Here is a 16,411-nt window from a genome sequence, read left to right on the forward strand (position 1 = left end):
TTCAATATATTAGGAGTTTCTATATTATTTTAGAATTTAATGTTACATCTTAATATTAACACAATGTTCTATACATATAGTATGTATCAATGCAATACATATTGCATATAACATTTATTTTGTTTCAATTGTAGATACTACATGGTTAGAGTTAATATAATTTTCTTCATCGGACAGGGTAGGAATGCTTTGTTCGTTTCTAAAGAAGTTGCGAGGATCAACCTTGGTCTTCACTTCAGCCAATCTCCTGAAATTGTTACCGAAATACTTGAGACCCCAAATGCTGGCTTGGTTGTAGCTTGTGTAGCCATTGTTATTAACCCCAATGTCAAGGTCTCTGTAATTCAGATATGCAGCTCTTGGAGACTTTGAAACATAAGGTTCCATATATTTGTACAACTTTCTAATCCAATTCATGTACCTTTGTGCAACCTCATCCCCTTCCTCTTCCCAAATGACCATATAGTGAATATGAAATATGAATCCAGATCTGTGTGAGAATGAAATTTCAGATTCCGATATCTCATCCATTCTGCCTCCATAAGGGGCAAATTGAAGCTCACCATCTGGAACTTCATAAAGCAAACTCCATAACCCTTGTAATCCATCAATAGGAATGGGTTTCCTAACATAATCAGATTTTGCTTTGTTTATTCGTCCAAGAAATCGACTTCTGTTCAGCAGAACTTCAGGGGCTTCATTCACGGTAGATCCAAGTAACACAGCATTCGCGAAGACAACTGAACCAATCCAATTAGTCTCAGTACAGTCTTTTCTGTCCAAACCCAACTCTGGTAAACTCTTTTGCATCAATGGAATAAGTTCTTCTACACCTCCAAGAAACATGGACACAAAATTTGCTTGTATTATTTGCTTTCCATGTTCAACTGAATTTACCTTTTTCACGTCCACCCTAATGAATATGCGCTCGTCCAATTGATTGGCCACAAGCTGCCACTTTTGAATGATCTCGGTTGCGTTCTCTTCCAATGTCCTTGCAACATTGAATACTGTCACAGTTGATGGAACTGGAACTAGTTTTATCTTCCAAGCCACGATGACTCCAAAGCTTGCTCCACCACCTCCTCTAATGCCCCAAAACAGACCCTCACCCATGGCTTTTCTGTCAAGAAGATTACCATTCACGTCTATTATGTGAGCATCAATGATATTATCTGCGGCAAGACCGTACTTACGCATCAAGAATCCATAACCACCACCGCTGAAGTGGCCACCAGTGCCTACAGTGGCACACACACCCGCTGGGAACCCTAGTGTTTTGCTTTTCTGGCTAATCGTGTAGTAAAGTTCACCAAGAGTTGCCCCAGCTTGAACCGATGCAGTTCGGTTTTCTACGTCAACTGTGATTTGTCGAAGGTTGAAGATATCAATGATGACAAAGGGAACCTCGGCAACGTACGAGAGACCCTCGTAATCATGGCCTCCACTTCGGGTTCGAATCTGCAAGCCATGGCGTTGGGAGCACATTATGGTGGCTTGAATATGGGAAACGTCCAGTGGCGTGACAATGACTCGGGGTTTTGAGCTTAAGTTGGAGAACCTCGAATTTCGAATGGACATATCTAGAATAGAAAAGTATGAAGAGTTGGTTTGTGTGTAAACAACATCGAAGATTGAGTTGGAGATAAAGGGATAATTGTAAAGACATTGAACAAACTTTTGAGGAGTATCAAGTGAATGAGGTGCAAATGAAAATAAAAAAGTAACGACGGTAGCGAAGGTGAAATAGAAGCTTAGATACTTCATTTTTTTGAATGGTTTGTTGTTTATATGGAAGTGCAAAGTGTTTAATTTATAGTAGTCTGGAGTTTATTGTTGTGTTCCACTGTTTCATTTTCTCTTAGCATGAAAACACAGTGAAAATAAAAGAGCACTAACAGTGAAGCATGTGAAGGTGAAATAGGAGCTGAGAGACTGGTTTCTATGGTTGGTTGGTTGTCGATATGAGAAGTGTAATTTAATGCGGAATCTCTAATTCATATAGTATTGTCGAGTTTGACGTTAACATCCAGAAGTGTAAATATTTATCAACTCATGCCCAAAACTTGAGTTTTATAGATTTTAACCAATGTTTAACTATTTAGAAAGATTTTTTTTTCGGCCTATATGTACGATATATGAAAAATAAAATAGTTACTTAATTCACAACCAAAAACTAAGGAAATATTTTTTCAGAATGAGATATCCTTCGTACAGTTAAAGTAAAGAAAAATATTTATATTACTAAATTTTGATATTTAAATTATATTTAGAGAGAAAGAAAAACTGATAAATTTACAAATAATATGATATGATAAGAAAAAAAAGATAAAAAGTTTAAATATATAATAATAGATAGATAACATTAAAATATATTCATATCATTGTTATAAATTAAAAAATAATCAATTCACAACCAAAAATATTTATATTTTAATTGTTTTTTGACATAAAATATGATATTATTAAATTATTAACATAATTTTCAATTCAGTATTACTGTTTTTGGATGACTATTCTACTGTAGCTTTCCTACTTTTTAATAGCTGTCCGTCACCGAGGATTTTATTCAAGAAAAAGTTGAACACGGAGTTAAATAAGACATGTTGAATGCTGTTTTTCTATTCTTTTTTCAGAATTTCAGAGTATTTATTTTTTTGATAAACTCTTTTTCCATTTAGACTACAGATGTTACATAATGAAATCTTTTTTAATAAATATGAATTTTATTGATTTACGGTTATCATCAAATCATAATCATGGAAAAGTTTTTTAAGACAATTTTATAGTATATTATTTTTATTAATCCAACCATTTCACCACCGTTATATTGTTGATATCCAATTCCATTAAAAAAATATAATAATAATTAAATGGTTGTTTATATATTTTAAAGTTATCTATACTATTATATAAAATTTGTTTATTTTATACCTATTTTTTAATTTTATCATTTAACTAATGATTTTTTATTAAAATAATTATTTTATCAATTTTATTCTTTAAATTATACTTTTTAAATTTAATTATTTTCTAAATTAAAATAATTATTTAAAATAAATTGTAAAAATTATTTATATTTAATTTTATAATTATAATTTTATTATTTTTGTTATGATGAATAAAATAAATAACACAGCACATGTATTTTTATTCAAGAAAATAAATTTGTTTTTATACTCGTTCATCTTAACTAAATTACGTCTAATTCTTCCTTAAATACTCTTAACGTATTTCACTAATCTTTTAAAACTATAAGTATTTTTACCACTACTGTTTTAAAACTATTCAATGTGAATATACAAGTTTATCCATTCCTGGTTCAACACTAGACTGTTTAGCTCAACTGAACTAAACAATCAAGTGTTTTAATTCTCTTCAGAATTTACAAACACAATAAAAGTGTTTTAGAAAAACAAGTATAGATCAAAACTCTCAAAGAGAGTTTGTTTTTAATACAATGAAATCTAAAGACTTGTAAAAACCTTTTTTAAGCAAAGAAAACATTAGACGATTATTGGATTTAATTTATTTTCCTTTCATATATGTGCATTTATGTTCATATATTTATATTCTGTTTTTATATTTATATTCCGTTTTTATATTGTTTTAAACAACTATATATATCAATTGTACTCTCTCCTTATTATGGAATAAGATACACAATTTTCATCATTTCTTTTCTTCTAACATGGTATCAAAAGAAAATTAATTCTTGATCACGTTCTTCCGCAACCAATTCTGTTACTATCAAGATCTTCATCTTCTACCTTTCGTTCTTGGCTTTCCTACAATTTCTTCTCCTTTTATGGCTACTCCCTCTGGTACTCTCACATCGTTATGTTTTATGTTTTGACTTTGCTTGCTAGGGTTTTCAATGAGAAACAATTGGGTGCTTTCATCACTCGTAACCCTAGATTGATTTTTGAGGAATCTGAAGGAGTTTTCGGAGATTCGGGTTCTCCCATTTTTGTCCAATTTGAGGTTGTAAAAATCAATGGCTTCTATAGTTTTTCCTTCTTCTAATAACTCTCAGGCGCAGCCACATTCCTCAACTCTGGGACTTTCTCAAGAGAAAATTCATGGTTTATTGGCACTTCTTCCTCAATCTAATCCCACAGTTACGCATTCTATTGGTCTAGTGAGTTCTCATAATGTTTCCACTTCTTCTCAGGATCAAGGTAATATCTATTCCCAATTCTAGACACAAGTGCTACTGATCATATATCTAGTTCTTTGTCTCATTTTATTTCTTATCGTAGAATCTCACCAATTACAATATCTCTACCCAATAAGAACTCTTCATTTGCTCATTTTTCTAGCACAGTTTCTCTTGGCCCACACCTTACTTTACATAATGTTTTTTTTGTTCCTAATTTTTCAGTCAATCTTATTTCGGTCACAAAGTTAACTAAATCTCTCTCTTGTAAAATTACCATTTCTGAATTTTCATGTGAAATACAGGACAAGTCAACCCTACAGATGATTGGAAAAGCTGAAGAAAAAGATGGCTTGTATGTCATGATAGTTCCTGCATCCGCACCCCTTGGTTCACCAACTGCTATTACTCTTGAGAATTCTATTGCTTGTTCTATAATAAGACTTAACTCTATAGATATTTGGCACTCTAGACTAGGGCATCCTTCTTCTTCTTGTTATATCAAACTACGTACCATGTATGCCACTTTACCTGATACAAAATACACTCATTGTGATACTTGTCACTATTCTAAGCAAATAAAATTGCCTTTTCAATTAAGTACTACTGTTTCAAAAGCTCCTTTTGATTTAATTCATGTTGATATTTGGGGGTCCTATTGTACTTCTTCTGTTGATGGTTTCAAATATTGTTTAACAATAGTGGATGATAGGTCTAGATTCACATGGATTAAATTGATGGCAAGTAAGTCAGATACAAGATCACAACTTATTGGCTTTGTTTCTTATATCAAAACACAATTTGGCATTGATGTAAAAGCTATTAGATCATATAATGATAATGAGTTTGCAATGATAGATTTTTATAGACAAAAAGGGATACAACATCAATTATCTTGTGTTGAAACACCTCAACAAAATGGAGTTATTGAGAGAAAACATCAACACATTCTCAATGTTGCTAGATCTTTAATGTTTCAATCTCATTTGCCCATAATTTTCTGGTCTTTTGCTGTTCGTTATGTTGTGCAACTCATTAATCTTTTACCTTCCAAAGTTTTGGCATATTTTTCTCCATCTCAACTGTTACACAATGTTAAACCTGACATTACTTACGAGTTTTTGGCTCACTTTGCTATGCTTCAACTCTTCAAACTCATAGAACAAAATTTCAACCTCGTGCAAGAAAATGTGTTTTACTTGGTTTTAAAACCGGAGTGAAAGGCTACCTTTTGTTAGATTTCAACTCAAGGGAAATTTTTTTATCAAGGAATGTAGTATTTTATGAAAACATATTTCTTTTTCTTACTAGTGACAAGCACTCACCTATTGATACACAAATTCCTTGGATTCTGTCACCAAAATCATTTCCTCTCCATCACCTCTTTTCTTAGAAGTTACTGATCAACCCTCTTTACCACCTACATCTCCTCCTTCTCAACCTGTTTCTGTTGAACCTGTCACTGCTACTCCACAAAGGAAATCAACCAGGCCAAAACATAAACCATCTTATTTGCAGGACTATCATTGCAACATGTTATCTACTTCTTCCGCCACTCAGTCATCCACAGGTACCTTATATCATATCTCTTATATGATGCATTATCATCTCTTCATAAATCATATGTCCTTAATCTTTCCCAAGTTAGTGAACCTAAAACCTATAACCAAGCCATCAAACATGATTGTTGGAGAAATGCCATGGATCAAGAAATTGCAGCTTTAGAAAATACCAAAACTTGGATTTTGACTGATCTACCTTATGGAAAGCAACCTATCGGATGTAAATGGGTATACAAAATAAAGAGGCATGCTGATGGAAGTATTGAACGATACAAGGCAAGGTTAGTAGCCAAAGGCTACACACAACAACAAGGTTTAGATTACTTTGAGACTTTTTCACCTATTGTCAAACTCACAACAATAAGATTGGTTCTGGCTTTAACAGCTTCTAAACATTGGTATTTACATCAACTAGATGTAAATAATACTTTTTTACATGGGGATCTAGATGAAGAAGTATACATGTCTCTTCCTCTTGGCTACAAAACAGAAAAACCAGGGCAAGTTTGCAAGTTGTTGAAGTCTTTATATGGACTCAAGCAGGCCTCTAGACAATGGAATTAAAGGTTGACAACTACTTTACTTTCTTTGGGTTACATACAATCAAAATCAGATTATTCACTTTTTGTCAAAAGTGATTCTGCTCATATCACCATCTTATTTGTTTATGTAGATGATATAGTCTTGGCAGGTAATGACATCTAGGAAATCCAAACTATGAAGACTCTATTGAATGCAAAGTTCAAGATTAAAGACCTAGGCCAACTCAAGTATTTTCTGGGCTTAGAAATTGCAAGATCTCAACAGGGCATTAATTTGTCACAAAGGAAGTATGCTCTAGAGTTACTAAAAGATGCAGGATTGTTGGGATGTCAACCTATTTCTACTCCCATACAACCAGGCACAAAATTTTCCAAGACAGAAGGGAAACTCTATTCAGATGTGCATGCCTATAGAAGACTTCTTGGCAGGTTACTATATCTAACCAATACGAGACCAGATTTATGTTTTGCTGTTAGTACTCTCAGTCAATTTCTTTCCAATCCTTTGGAAGAACACTATGTAGTAGCAATAAGGATCTTGAGATATATCAAGAACAATTCAGGACAAGGATTATTCTTTCCCTACAACACAGAACATGCTCTCATGGCTTTTAGTGATTCTGATTGGGCTGCTTGCCCTGACACTAGAAGGTATGTGACTAGTTTTAATGTGTTCTATGGTGCATCCTTAATCAGTTGGAAATCCAAGAAGCAAGGTACTATATCTAGATCATCAACCGAAGTAGAATATAGAGCCTTAGCTTCCACAACATGTGAAATTCAATGGCTTCTGTATTTGCTCCATGATTTGAAACAACCTCTACCACAACCAGTTCCTCTATTTTGTGATAATCAATCTGCTATACAAATTTCACAGAATCCAGCCATGCATGAAAGGACAAAACATATTGAAATTGATTGTCAACTCGTAAGGGATAAAGTTCAAGCTGGTGTAATTAAGCTCCTGCCCATTTCTACTTCAACCCAACTTGCAGACATTCATACTAAAGCTTTGCATCCAGCACAATTTCAATCTTTGTTGTCCAAGCTGAGCATTAAGGATATATATGTTGTAGCTTGAGGGGGGATATTGGATTTAATTTATTTTCCTTTCATATATGTGCATTTATATTCATATATTTATATTCTGTTTTTATATTTATATTCTGTTTTTATATTGTTTTAAACAACTATATATATCAATTGTACTCTCTCCTTAATATGGAATAAGATACACAATTTTCATCCTTTCTTTTCTTCTAGCAACGATAGAATCTTAGAGAGAGAATAATACATAGATAAATTCTTGTTTCATCTCTTCACCTAATCCTCTTTATATAGCCTTTCCTTGGAAGTCACATATAGATCCTTCAATTTTATTTGTCTCAATTGAGTTCCTAATTTTGAAAAATTAAAGAATTGTAACCCTTGCCGTTAAATTGGTTGAACAACATTAAAAAATAAACGTGACATGTTGTTGTGTAAATTTTAAATGACGTGGCACGTTGTTGTATAATTTTTAAATGACGTGGTTCAATGACATGAAATTTCACATTTTTAAAAAAGAAAATTGGAGAAAATTTCATTGAAGTCCTAATTAAAGGGCCTTTCTAATGTTGCTCCTTCTTCTTCTTCCGATCGCATCACACGCTACCGCCATTCCTTCTCGAAGAAGAACTCTACTAAAGGTCATCATTCTCGGTGAAAGTAAGTTTGTATCTTCACCTTTCGCATTTCTAGGGTCTCTCTTTAAAAAAGTCTCTTCATTCTTTACGCTTTTCAACCTCTTTATTCACTCAGTGAATGATTTATTGAACTCGTAGGTGGCGAAGTAGATGGTAGATGAGGCCACTTCATCCAGGGGACATGTTGGACAACTCACAAGAACTCTACTTTTCTGGAGGATCAATTACTAGACTCTTAATTTCTCTTAAAAACCTTTGTAAATATGTAATATAGCTTTCTTTTTGGTCAAGAACATTGTTTAGTGTTGTTAAGTAGCTTGGTGCAAATTAGGAGATTAGTGCCACCTTTTGTACCTTGGACTTTGTTTAGCGTCTAATTGGGCTTGATTTGGGCCTTGAAGATCCTTTGAACTTGGAACGAAGAAAGGACATCCCCCTTTCCTAGTCACTTAAGGGAGAGGCTCCCATGCATCTCCCTTTGACGTTAGTCATGAGTTATTTGAAGGGGGAGACTGTCATTCATCCCCACTTGGACAAGGAAGCTTCTACGTTCTTTTCAAGAGCATGTACTCTTTTCTTTCTAGAAGGTTCTCCTTCTCCTATAAAAAAATAGCTCCTCCCTTTGTAAGATTTCAAAACTTTAATGACATTGGTGAAACTTTGCCAAAATTGTAATTCTCAATTTCAAAGTTATATTGGAGTGCTCTCTTTTCTAGACTTCTTCTATCTTTTCCTCTAAGGTTGGCCCAACCTTCTTAAAGGATGCATCATGTTGATAGGGGGAGCTTTAACCTCCTTATATCTTAGTTTTAGATGAATGAAAGAATAGTTTTTTAGTTTCTTACACAACAAATGGCATAACAATTGTTTTATCTTTATCTTGTTTGTGCTTGATACATTAATTCATTATTGTTAAATGAATCATGCTTAAAATAGATTGATAAACATGGTATATAATATGTTACATTTAACAAGATCACTTAGTAAGCTTAACAGGGGCAAATTGTTCTATAATAATCGATTATACAATGTATATAACTGATTCAAACATAAAGCAAGCCATAACATGTTTCATAAGTAAGATAATCTGTTTAAAATGGAAATTGGATTGACAATTTTCTTAAGTGTTGGAATAATCGATTACATAAGTTTTCTAATCGATCAAATTAGTTTACATAATATAATCCTTTGCATTTATAGTCTGATCTGTTATAACGATCAAATGAATAATTAACTGGCTTATGTGCTTAAATAATCTATTACATGCTCTGGATAATTTGTTAAAACAGAAGCAAAAGCTTAACAAATTACATAAAAATCCTAATCGATTATAATGCGTCAAGATTCGAAAAATCCTATATATATGTGTCTTGTGACCTATTTCAAAACAAGAATCTTTGCTTTCTTACTTTATAAATGGTATTTCTAAGAGGAAGATACGAAACAACAGAGTGCTAAACTTTTTTTTTTATAAGTTTTTTTTGCAGCCTAAAATATAGAGAAAATATGTATCATATAAATATAAATATAAATATATATATATATATATATATATATATATATATATATATATATATATATATATATACTTTATTTGGACTCAGACCTAAGCAAATGATGAGTGGACTTACATATAAAAGTATCAATTTCCAAAGTCCTATGGCAGAGTTAAAAATTTCTTTAAAAAGAAAAGGAAATACTAACCCTTTTTTAAAAAATAATGGTAAAGAAAGCATTTTGTAAGTATGCGGAAATCCCGCTGCAAACCTTTGTGCAAGTGAAGACAATATTTTAAAACAAGCCATTGCAGGAATTTACAGAAATGAGAAGTTACATTTATTCATATGTAATAAGGTCTTCTTTTTTATTCATTCAAAACGTTGGCAAGAAGTTTTGTTCTCTTCATCAATCACTGTGACAGTGAAGGCGGTGAGTGGGAATGGCAAGAAGATGATTGGCCCTTAGCCTTGTGAGTCCAAACTCCTCTGTCATGTCCAACTCAGATGGTAATATGTTATTTGGAAGCTTCCAATCAAAACAATGTACAACTTGTGACACTGTTCTCACGAAACACGGTTAGACCAATACCTAAGCAGTCCAAAACAATCCACGCATATCATCATTCATGTATCAGCATCGTAATAAAATTAATAGAACATGTTATATTAATAATTTTTTTTAATAATTTTTTGACAATAGACTATGTGTCATTATTTTATTGATTTGTATATTTAAAACGGACCAATCACAAGCTATCACATATATTGTTGTGAAAAAATTGTTAAAAAAGTTATTAAAAAAATATCTTTTAATTAAAATACACATATTGTAAGACCAGAAAAATATAATAATTAAAATAAAATATTGTGTGATTATATTAGTAACAGATTATATATAATTGTATGAATAACATTTTACAGGGTACATTTGTTTTGTGATTTTATGATATATTAAAATAAATGTTTTATTTAAGAACGTGAAATTATAGTTTTAATATGATTTGAGTTGGTTATATTAATATTATATATAGTATATAATATAAATTCACACTTATATATGCAGTGGTAATATAAATAAAGAATTGTATTCACGGTTGTTGTAGTGTTTAAATATTATTGTTAAATAATAATAAAAGTAAAATATATTTTCAAAATTAAATATGTTAGTTGTGAGTTTCTTCTATATGTAATTATAGTTTTATATTATTTATTATATAATTATTATAATTGTTATAAAAGTTAGTATGTATGGGATGATAATTTAATTAGAAGATTTTGGATAATTTAATTATAAAATAATATTATTAGATATTGATAGATTTTCTAAAATATATTTTTGGATTTTGTTATATACTAGATATATTTACTAATTAAAAGATAGTTTGAGATGTATCCATGGTTAAAGTTCAAGAATCAAGAATCGAAGATCAAGGATCAAGGATCGAGGATTGACGATCAGGGATCGGATTGAGTAAATCATTATGATTGAGTTGTCTATGTTAGAGGATTAGAAATCCTATTGGTATTACAACTATGTATGGGGTGGTTGTTTATAGTTAATGTTGGAAGTCCCACATCGACTAGAGATAAGGCCAAATTATAATATATAAGTGAGGTGCAAACCTCACCTTACAAGCCGGTTTTGTGGGGTTGAGTTAGACTTAAAACCCACCTTCTAATATGGTATCAGAGCCAGGTTGGAGTCTATATCTTGTAATTATAATTGTTTTAATGGTAGTTTACCCCATATGCGTTTATGTTTGTGTGTTGTGAATGATGTTATGATCGTATAATGTGTTATACGTTAGTAGATGATCTTACATATGTTGTTGAGGCATGACAGAGGACAGACTTGAGATTTTATTTTAAAGTTATTGAATTTGAACTTTGAGACAATGTAATTGGAGTTCTATATTTCCTTCGTTATTTTCATTATTTATGAATAATATATATGGATAAGGATTTAGAACTATTATATTTTGAATAAATTATGCATGTTTAAAAGTTAAGGTTTTTGAAAAGTATGTTTTCGTGTTATGATAAAAGTTTGAAATTTTATCGGTTTTTGTAACCTCTCGTGACACCTTAAATTTTGGGGCATTACATTTGGTATCAAGGCTAGGTTTATGAAAAAAAAATTTGAACTTTTGGGGAGTGAGCTCGTTTAGCTTTAATTGTGTACCTTTAGAGTGTGAAGTACTACGTGCCTTGTATGTTGACTGTTATTGTCTTTAGTTTTGTTGTGTAACCTTATAGCTTATTCTATGTTATGAGATTGTTAATTGACATTATTGTGTTTAGCTTATTTTATGTTTACGAATTAAATAATTGTAGAAACATATGTCAGAATATGTAAGGTAGAATTGGTAAATGTAGTTTTGGTTCATTATGTATTGAATTATATTTGGGTCATAAATTGTTGTGCCTTGATGCATCTATGTTTTAATGTTCAATTTAGTCAATCACTAAAACAAGTTGATTGCATGGGTATTGCATCTATATGCTTGTGGTTTGTATAATTGTTAGTAGGCATAATTACAAAGGAGCACGTGTAGGTACAACATGGTTTATAATGAAATAATGTGTGGCTATAAGTAAGTCTACTCATATGCTAATTGAATGAAAGTAATGAACAATCTTACATATGTATAAGGTGCAATATAAACTATTTTCGTTGTTGTATTTTGAATGGTACATAGTTGGAATGCATGATGTTTTCTCTTATGCACTTTACGTTGCAAATAATTACAATTGGATTGGTTTCTTTGTTGTACATTAGTAAATTACTACAAGGTATTTGAATAGTGTGTTCTTTTTAAAATTAGTATACTTTGGACGAAGGATTGTGTTAGTATTTTAGAGTATGGTCTGTCGATATTGATTGTTGTACTAGATTCATTTTGCACTACATATGTTTTCTGATGACTGCAATTTTGGAGGACAAAAATTCTCTTGAGGAGGGATGAATGTAAGACCCGGAAAAATAAGGGTCTTTGAAATAAAGTTTTGTTAAGAATTGATTATGTTTTCTTTTAAGATTTTATATGTGTGTGTATCTTTGTTAAAACATAATTATGTTAATTCATTGATGTTATTATTAATAAAGTGCAACACATGATTGATATGTTGATAATTGGGTGATTGGTGTGAGTCTGATATTATTAATGTGATGTGTTGGCTTGTTAATGGAAGGATGATTTAGGATTGAATGGATGTGGGCTCAATTCTAGGGAGAAAGAGAGTTAAGGAAAATCTTTGTTTTATTTGTATTTTTAGGGACAAAATGGTCTCTTACCTTTATTTAATTGGTGAAGAAATTAAACAAGGGGGTGTAGGAAGGAAAAGTGTGTGAACTAAATAAAATAAAATAAAAGATAGATGGTGCACGTGAGATAGAAGGAGAATAGAGATTTAGATAGATTTGGTTTTTTAAAATATATTATTATAAGTAAGGAGATATTAGAGATAAAGTTGGATTGGTTTATAAATATTAAGATATAGAGAGAGGGGTAGCATGCGTGTTTTAGAAACCTTAGAAACTCTAAATCAAAGAGAGAAGCAAAGGAGATAGTGACATTTGGGAGAGAAGAGAAGATTGATAGTGTTTTAGGGTTGTAGATAAAGCCCTAGTATTGGCCAAGGTATGAGGAATCTTACCTATGTTTGTTTATTTGTTGTATGTCATGTAATTTGGATTATCTCGATTGGTTAATTCTACTTTTGATGCATGTGTGCATAATTATGGATATGATTATTTATGGTTGTTGTTGGGAAAGGATTTGTGTATGCATGTGGATAGGGTTTATGTCATATTGTGATGGTTTTCCCTATGAATGTATGTATGGTTGTAGGGGAGGCTATAGGTGGGCCAATAGGGGAGGCTACAAGTGAGTGAGGTAGGGTACATGAGTCTTATTGAGTCTTGTCATGATGGATTTCATGGTTTGGTGATGCTCATGGTGTTGGTCATGATTGGGATAATCATGATGGTGATACCTCTATGATGATGATCATGGTGTCGGAGAGGCTCCTGGTTATGTTATGTTGATAGTGGTGTTACTATAATAGTTATAGTAGGTAATTAGCACATGTGCTAATGAGTGGATAGACCAAGGGTCTAGGTGTGAGATGTTAGTGACGACATCAATGGTTAAAGTTCAAGGATCAAGGATCACGGATCGAAGATCGCGGATCACGGATTGAGTAATTCATTATGATTGATTTGTCTATGTTAGAGGATTAAGAATTCTATTGTTATTACTAGTATGTGTAGGGTAGTTGTTTATGGTTGATAAAATCAGTGTGTGTTCATATCTTGTAATTATGATTTTTTTTAATGATAGCTTACCCCAAACGTGTTGTTATCGACAATGATCGTATAATGTGTTATATGTGAGCAGATGATGTTACAACTGTTGTTGAGGAACGATAGATTCGAGAGATGGTGAGGGGAAAATTTAAGATTTTATTTTAAAGTTATTGAGTTTGAACTTTGAGACAATGTAATTGGAGTTTTATATTTCCTTCGTTATTTTCATTATTTATGAACAATGTAATTGGATAAGAAATTTAGAACTATTAGGTTTTTGAAAAGTATGTTTCCTTGCTATGATAAAAGTTTGAAATTTTATCGGTTTTTGTAACCTCTCGTGACATCCTAAATTTTTGGACGTTACACATCTTTTCACTTCCTCCTCCTCCATCATCAAATTCTTTTATCTCCATGTCATCCTATCCCTTCATGATCCTCTTCTTCTCCTTTCGTCGGGTGATGATGTCTTCTCTCTCCTTCCCTTTTGATGTTTATCAAATAAGGGGGAGAAAAGAGATAGACGTGTAAGCATCTAGGTGCTTCAAACATTAAATCTAAAACATAAAAAACACTTTTTCACTAGTTACAGTGTCAAAGTATGTATATGTATGAAAAATTGTTGTTGTTTTTTTTTTGTAACCTTAAAATATTTAACTTTTGGATTAAACATGTTTTTAATCACTTAACTTTTATGAAAATTTTTATTTCATCTCATACCTAACATGTTAAGAAAAAATCGTCTATAAGACTTATATCTCTAAATGCTATAATATGTTTTGAAGTTTAACCAAATAACATTAAATGATATGAGAATCTAAAGATGCTATAACTAGAATAATAGGATAAGCAAAAACATAAGTGTTAGGCTCAAATTCCATAATTATCTAGTAACATAGGAAAAACCTTAGGAAAACACTTAAGAACAAACGAAACATAAAACAAAGAAAGTTAAGGCATACAAACGCAACACCAAACGTCTTACAAGTCAAAGAATCTATAAGAGTTATGATAAACATGTAAGCTATACGGTACTAAACGGTAATCAGTTATACTCTTAAAAGGACGTTGAAGTGTCGAAACAATGTTTTTGGTAAAATCCTGAAGTGTCTCAAGAAAAAATCCAAAAACATGTAGAAACCAAAACTTGTTAAACGTTTTAGCTAAAGAAAGAAAAATCTCAAAAAGCGTTTAGAAACAGACTAGATGATACCATGAGCTAAACCCCTCAATTCGTCCAATGAAGTTCTTATTCAACGCTTGGTATCTTAAGAGAAAAGCTTAAATGATAAACGATACCTCAACTATAGAAAATGTGAAAAAACACTTTGTTTTTATGAGCAAGCATTAAGTGTCATTAAATGCTCAACATTCAAAAACAACGAGAAAAGACATACTTGTTGCATGTACATCTACTATATTTTATCTAGATAACCTACCACACGCATCCACTTACTCTAATCGAAATATATCAGAAGTGGATGTTAGAGACAAAGAAGACATTCATAGAATGTTCACCCCAACAGAAGTCGTGCCAAAAAAATAGCACAACATACTTCAATCAAAGTACTAAAAAAGCAAGCCTACTTTGACAAATTAACTTTAACCAACGAATGCTTCACACGACAAGACAGAGAAGACACAAGATTCAAGGCAAGAGCTCAGTCTAACATATATCTTTTGAAAATCCTTTAAAGAGAAGAAGATTCAAAGAAAGAATCAAGAGGATAGCTTACGAAAAGAATATCATCCAACGCAGAAACATCGTTTAGAGTAAAGTACAAAGAAGCTCAAGCTAAAAGAGAATATCTGAGAAATGAAAAAGCATAGTCAAGAAACACTCTCAAGCGTCATTGTAATATTAGCTTACTATTTTTAAGTTGAGAAAAAAGTGAAAAGAGAGAAATAATCATCGAGTTTGTTGATTGTATTGTATAGAACATATATCCTCTCTGTGAGATTAATCGTCTAACGACTTGTAAGAAATCATTTGATTGCAATTTTGAAGAGAATTAAAACATTTGTTGTATAAGTCAAGCGAGTTAAGGATAACTAGACAACATATCAAAGGATACTAGGATTGTCTAGTAGAAACCAATAGTGGGTTAAACTCAACTAGTCTAGGGTACTAGGCGTTATTCGTTGACTAGGAGTGGTGAAGAATACTACACAACTAGGAGTGGGTGAAACTCAACTAGGTAGCATATCAGGGGATACTAGGAAAACCTAGGGATACCAAGAGCGGTGAAAATACTTCGTTGTAATGTTGTTCAAGATTAAAGTGGAACCCTTTAAGGTTAGATAAGACTAGATGTAGCTTAGTTGGAGTGAACCAATATAAAAATATTTGTACATTTACTGTTTGTTTTTCTCTCAATGCTTCTCTTATAATACGTACAGTTACATTTTAGTTTTAAATATAAGAGCTTCTCAAACTAAACGATTATTCATTAGGAGAAAATACTTACAAATACTGTAATGAATATTCTAAACAACACTTGAAAAGAATTTATTGTTTAAAACCAATCATAATGTCGAGCTTTTAACAACTTACCTGAAAAATCTTATATTCAACTAAAGTGCTATATTAGAAAAGTTGGAAAAAAGTTTTCCATTAACACTGTTAAACCCCTCCCAACCCCCCTAGTCGGGTTG

The 16,411-nt window shown here is 31.8% G+C and overlaps 2 protein-coding genes across 2 annotated transcripts; one reads left to right on the forward strand and one right to left on the reverse strand.

Moving 5' to 3' along the window:
• Positions 1-1,949, reverse strand: LOC108326733 (tetrahydroberberine oxidase-like). Its single transcript, XM_017560310.2, has one exon. It carries the CDS (start codon positions 1,765-1,767, stop codon positions 115-117), a length of 1,653 nt encoding a protein of 550 aa, XP_017415799.2. The 5' UTR covers positions 1,768-1,949; the 3' UTR covers positions 1-114.
• A 4,489-nt stretch (positions 1,950-6,438) lies between these two features.
• On the forward strand, positions 6,439-13,342 carry LOC108326749 (uncharacterized mitochondrial protein AtMg00810-like). Its single transcript, XM_017560311.2, has 2 exons — positions 6,439-6,979; positions 13,299-13,342. Exons 1-2 carry the CDS (start codon positions 6,439-6,441, stop codon positions 13,340-13,342), a joined length of 585 nt encoding a protein of 194 aa, XP_017415800.2.
• The last annotated feature ends 3,069 nt before the right edge of the window (positions 13,343-16,411 follow it).

This window comes from Vigna angularis, chromosome 1 (genome assembly GCF_016808095.1).
Source record: "Vigna angularis cultivar LongXiaoDou No.4 chromosome 1, ASM1680809v1, whole genome shotgun sequence".
NCBI classification, from domain to species: Eukaryota; Viridiplantae; Streptophyta; class Magnoliopsida; order Fabales; family Fabaceae; genus Vigna; species Vigna angularis.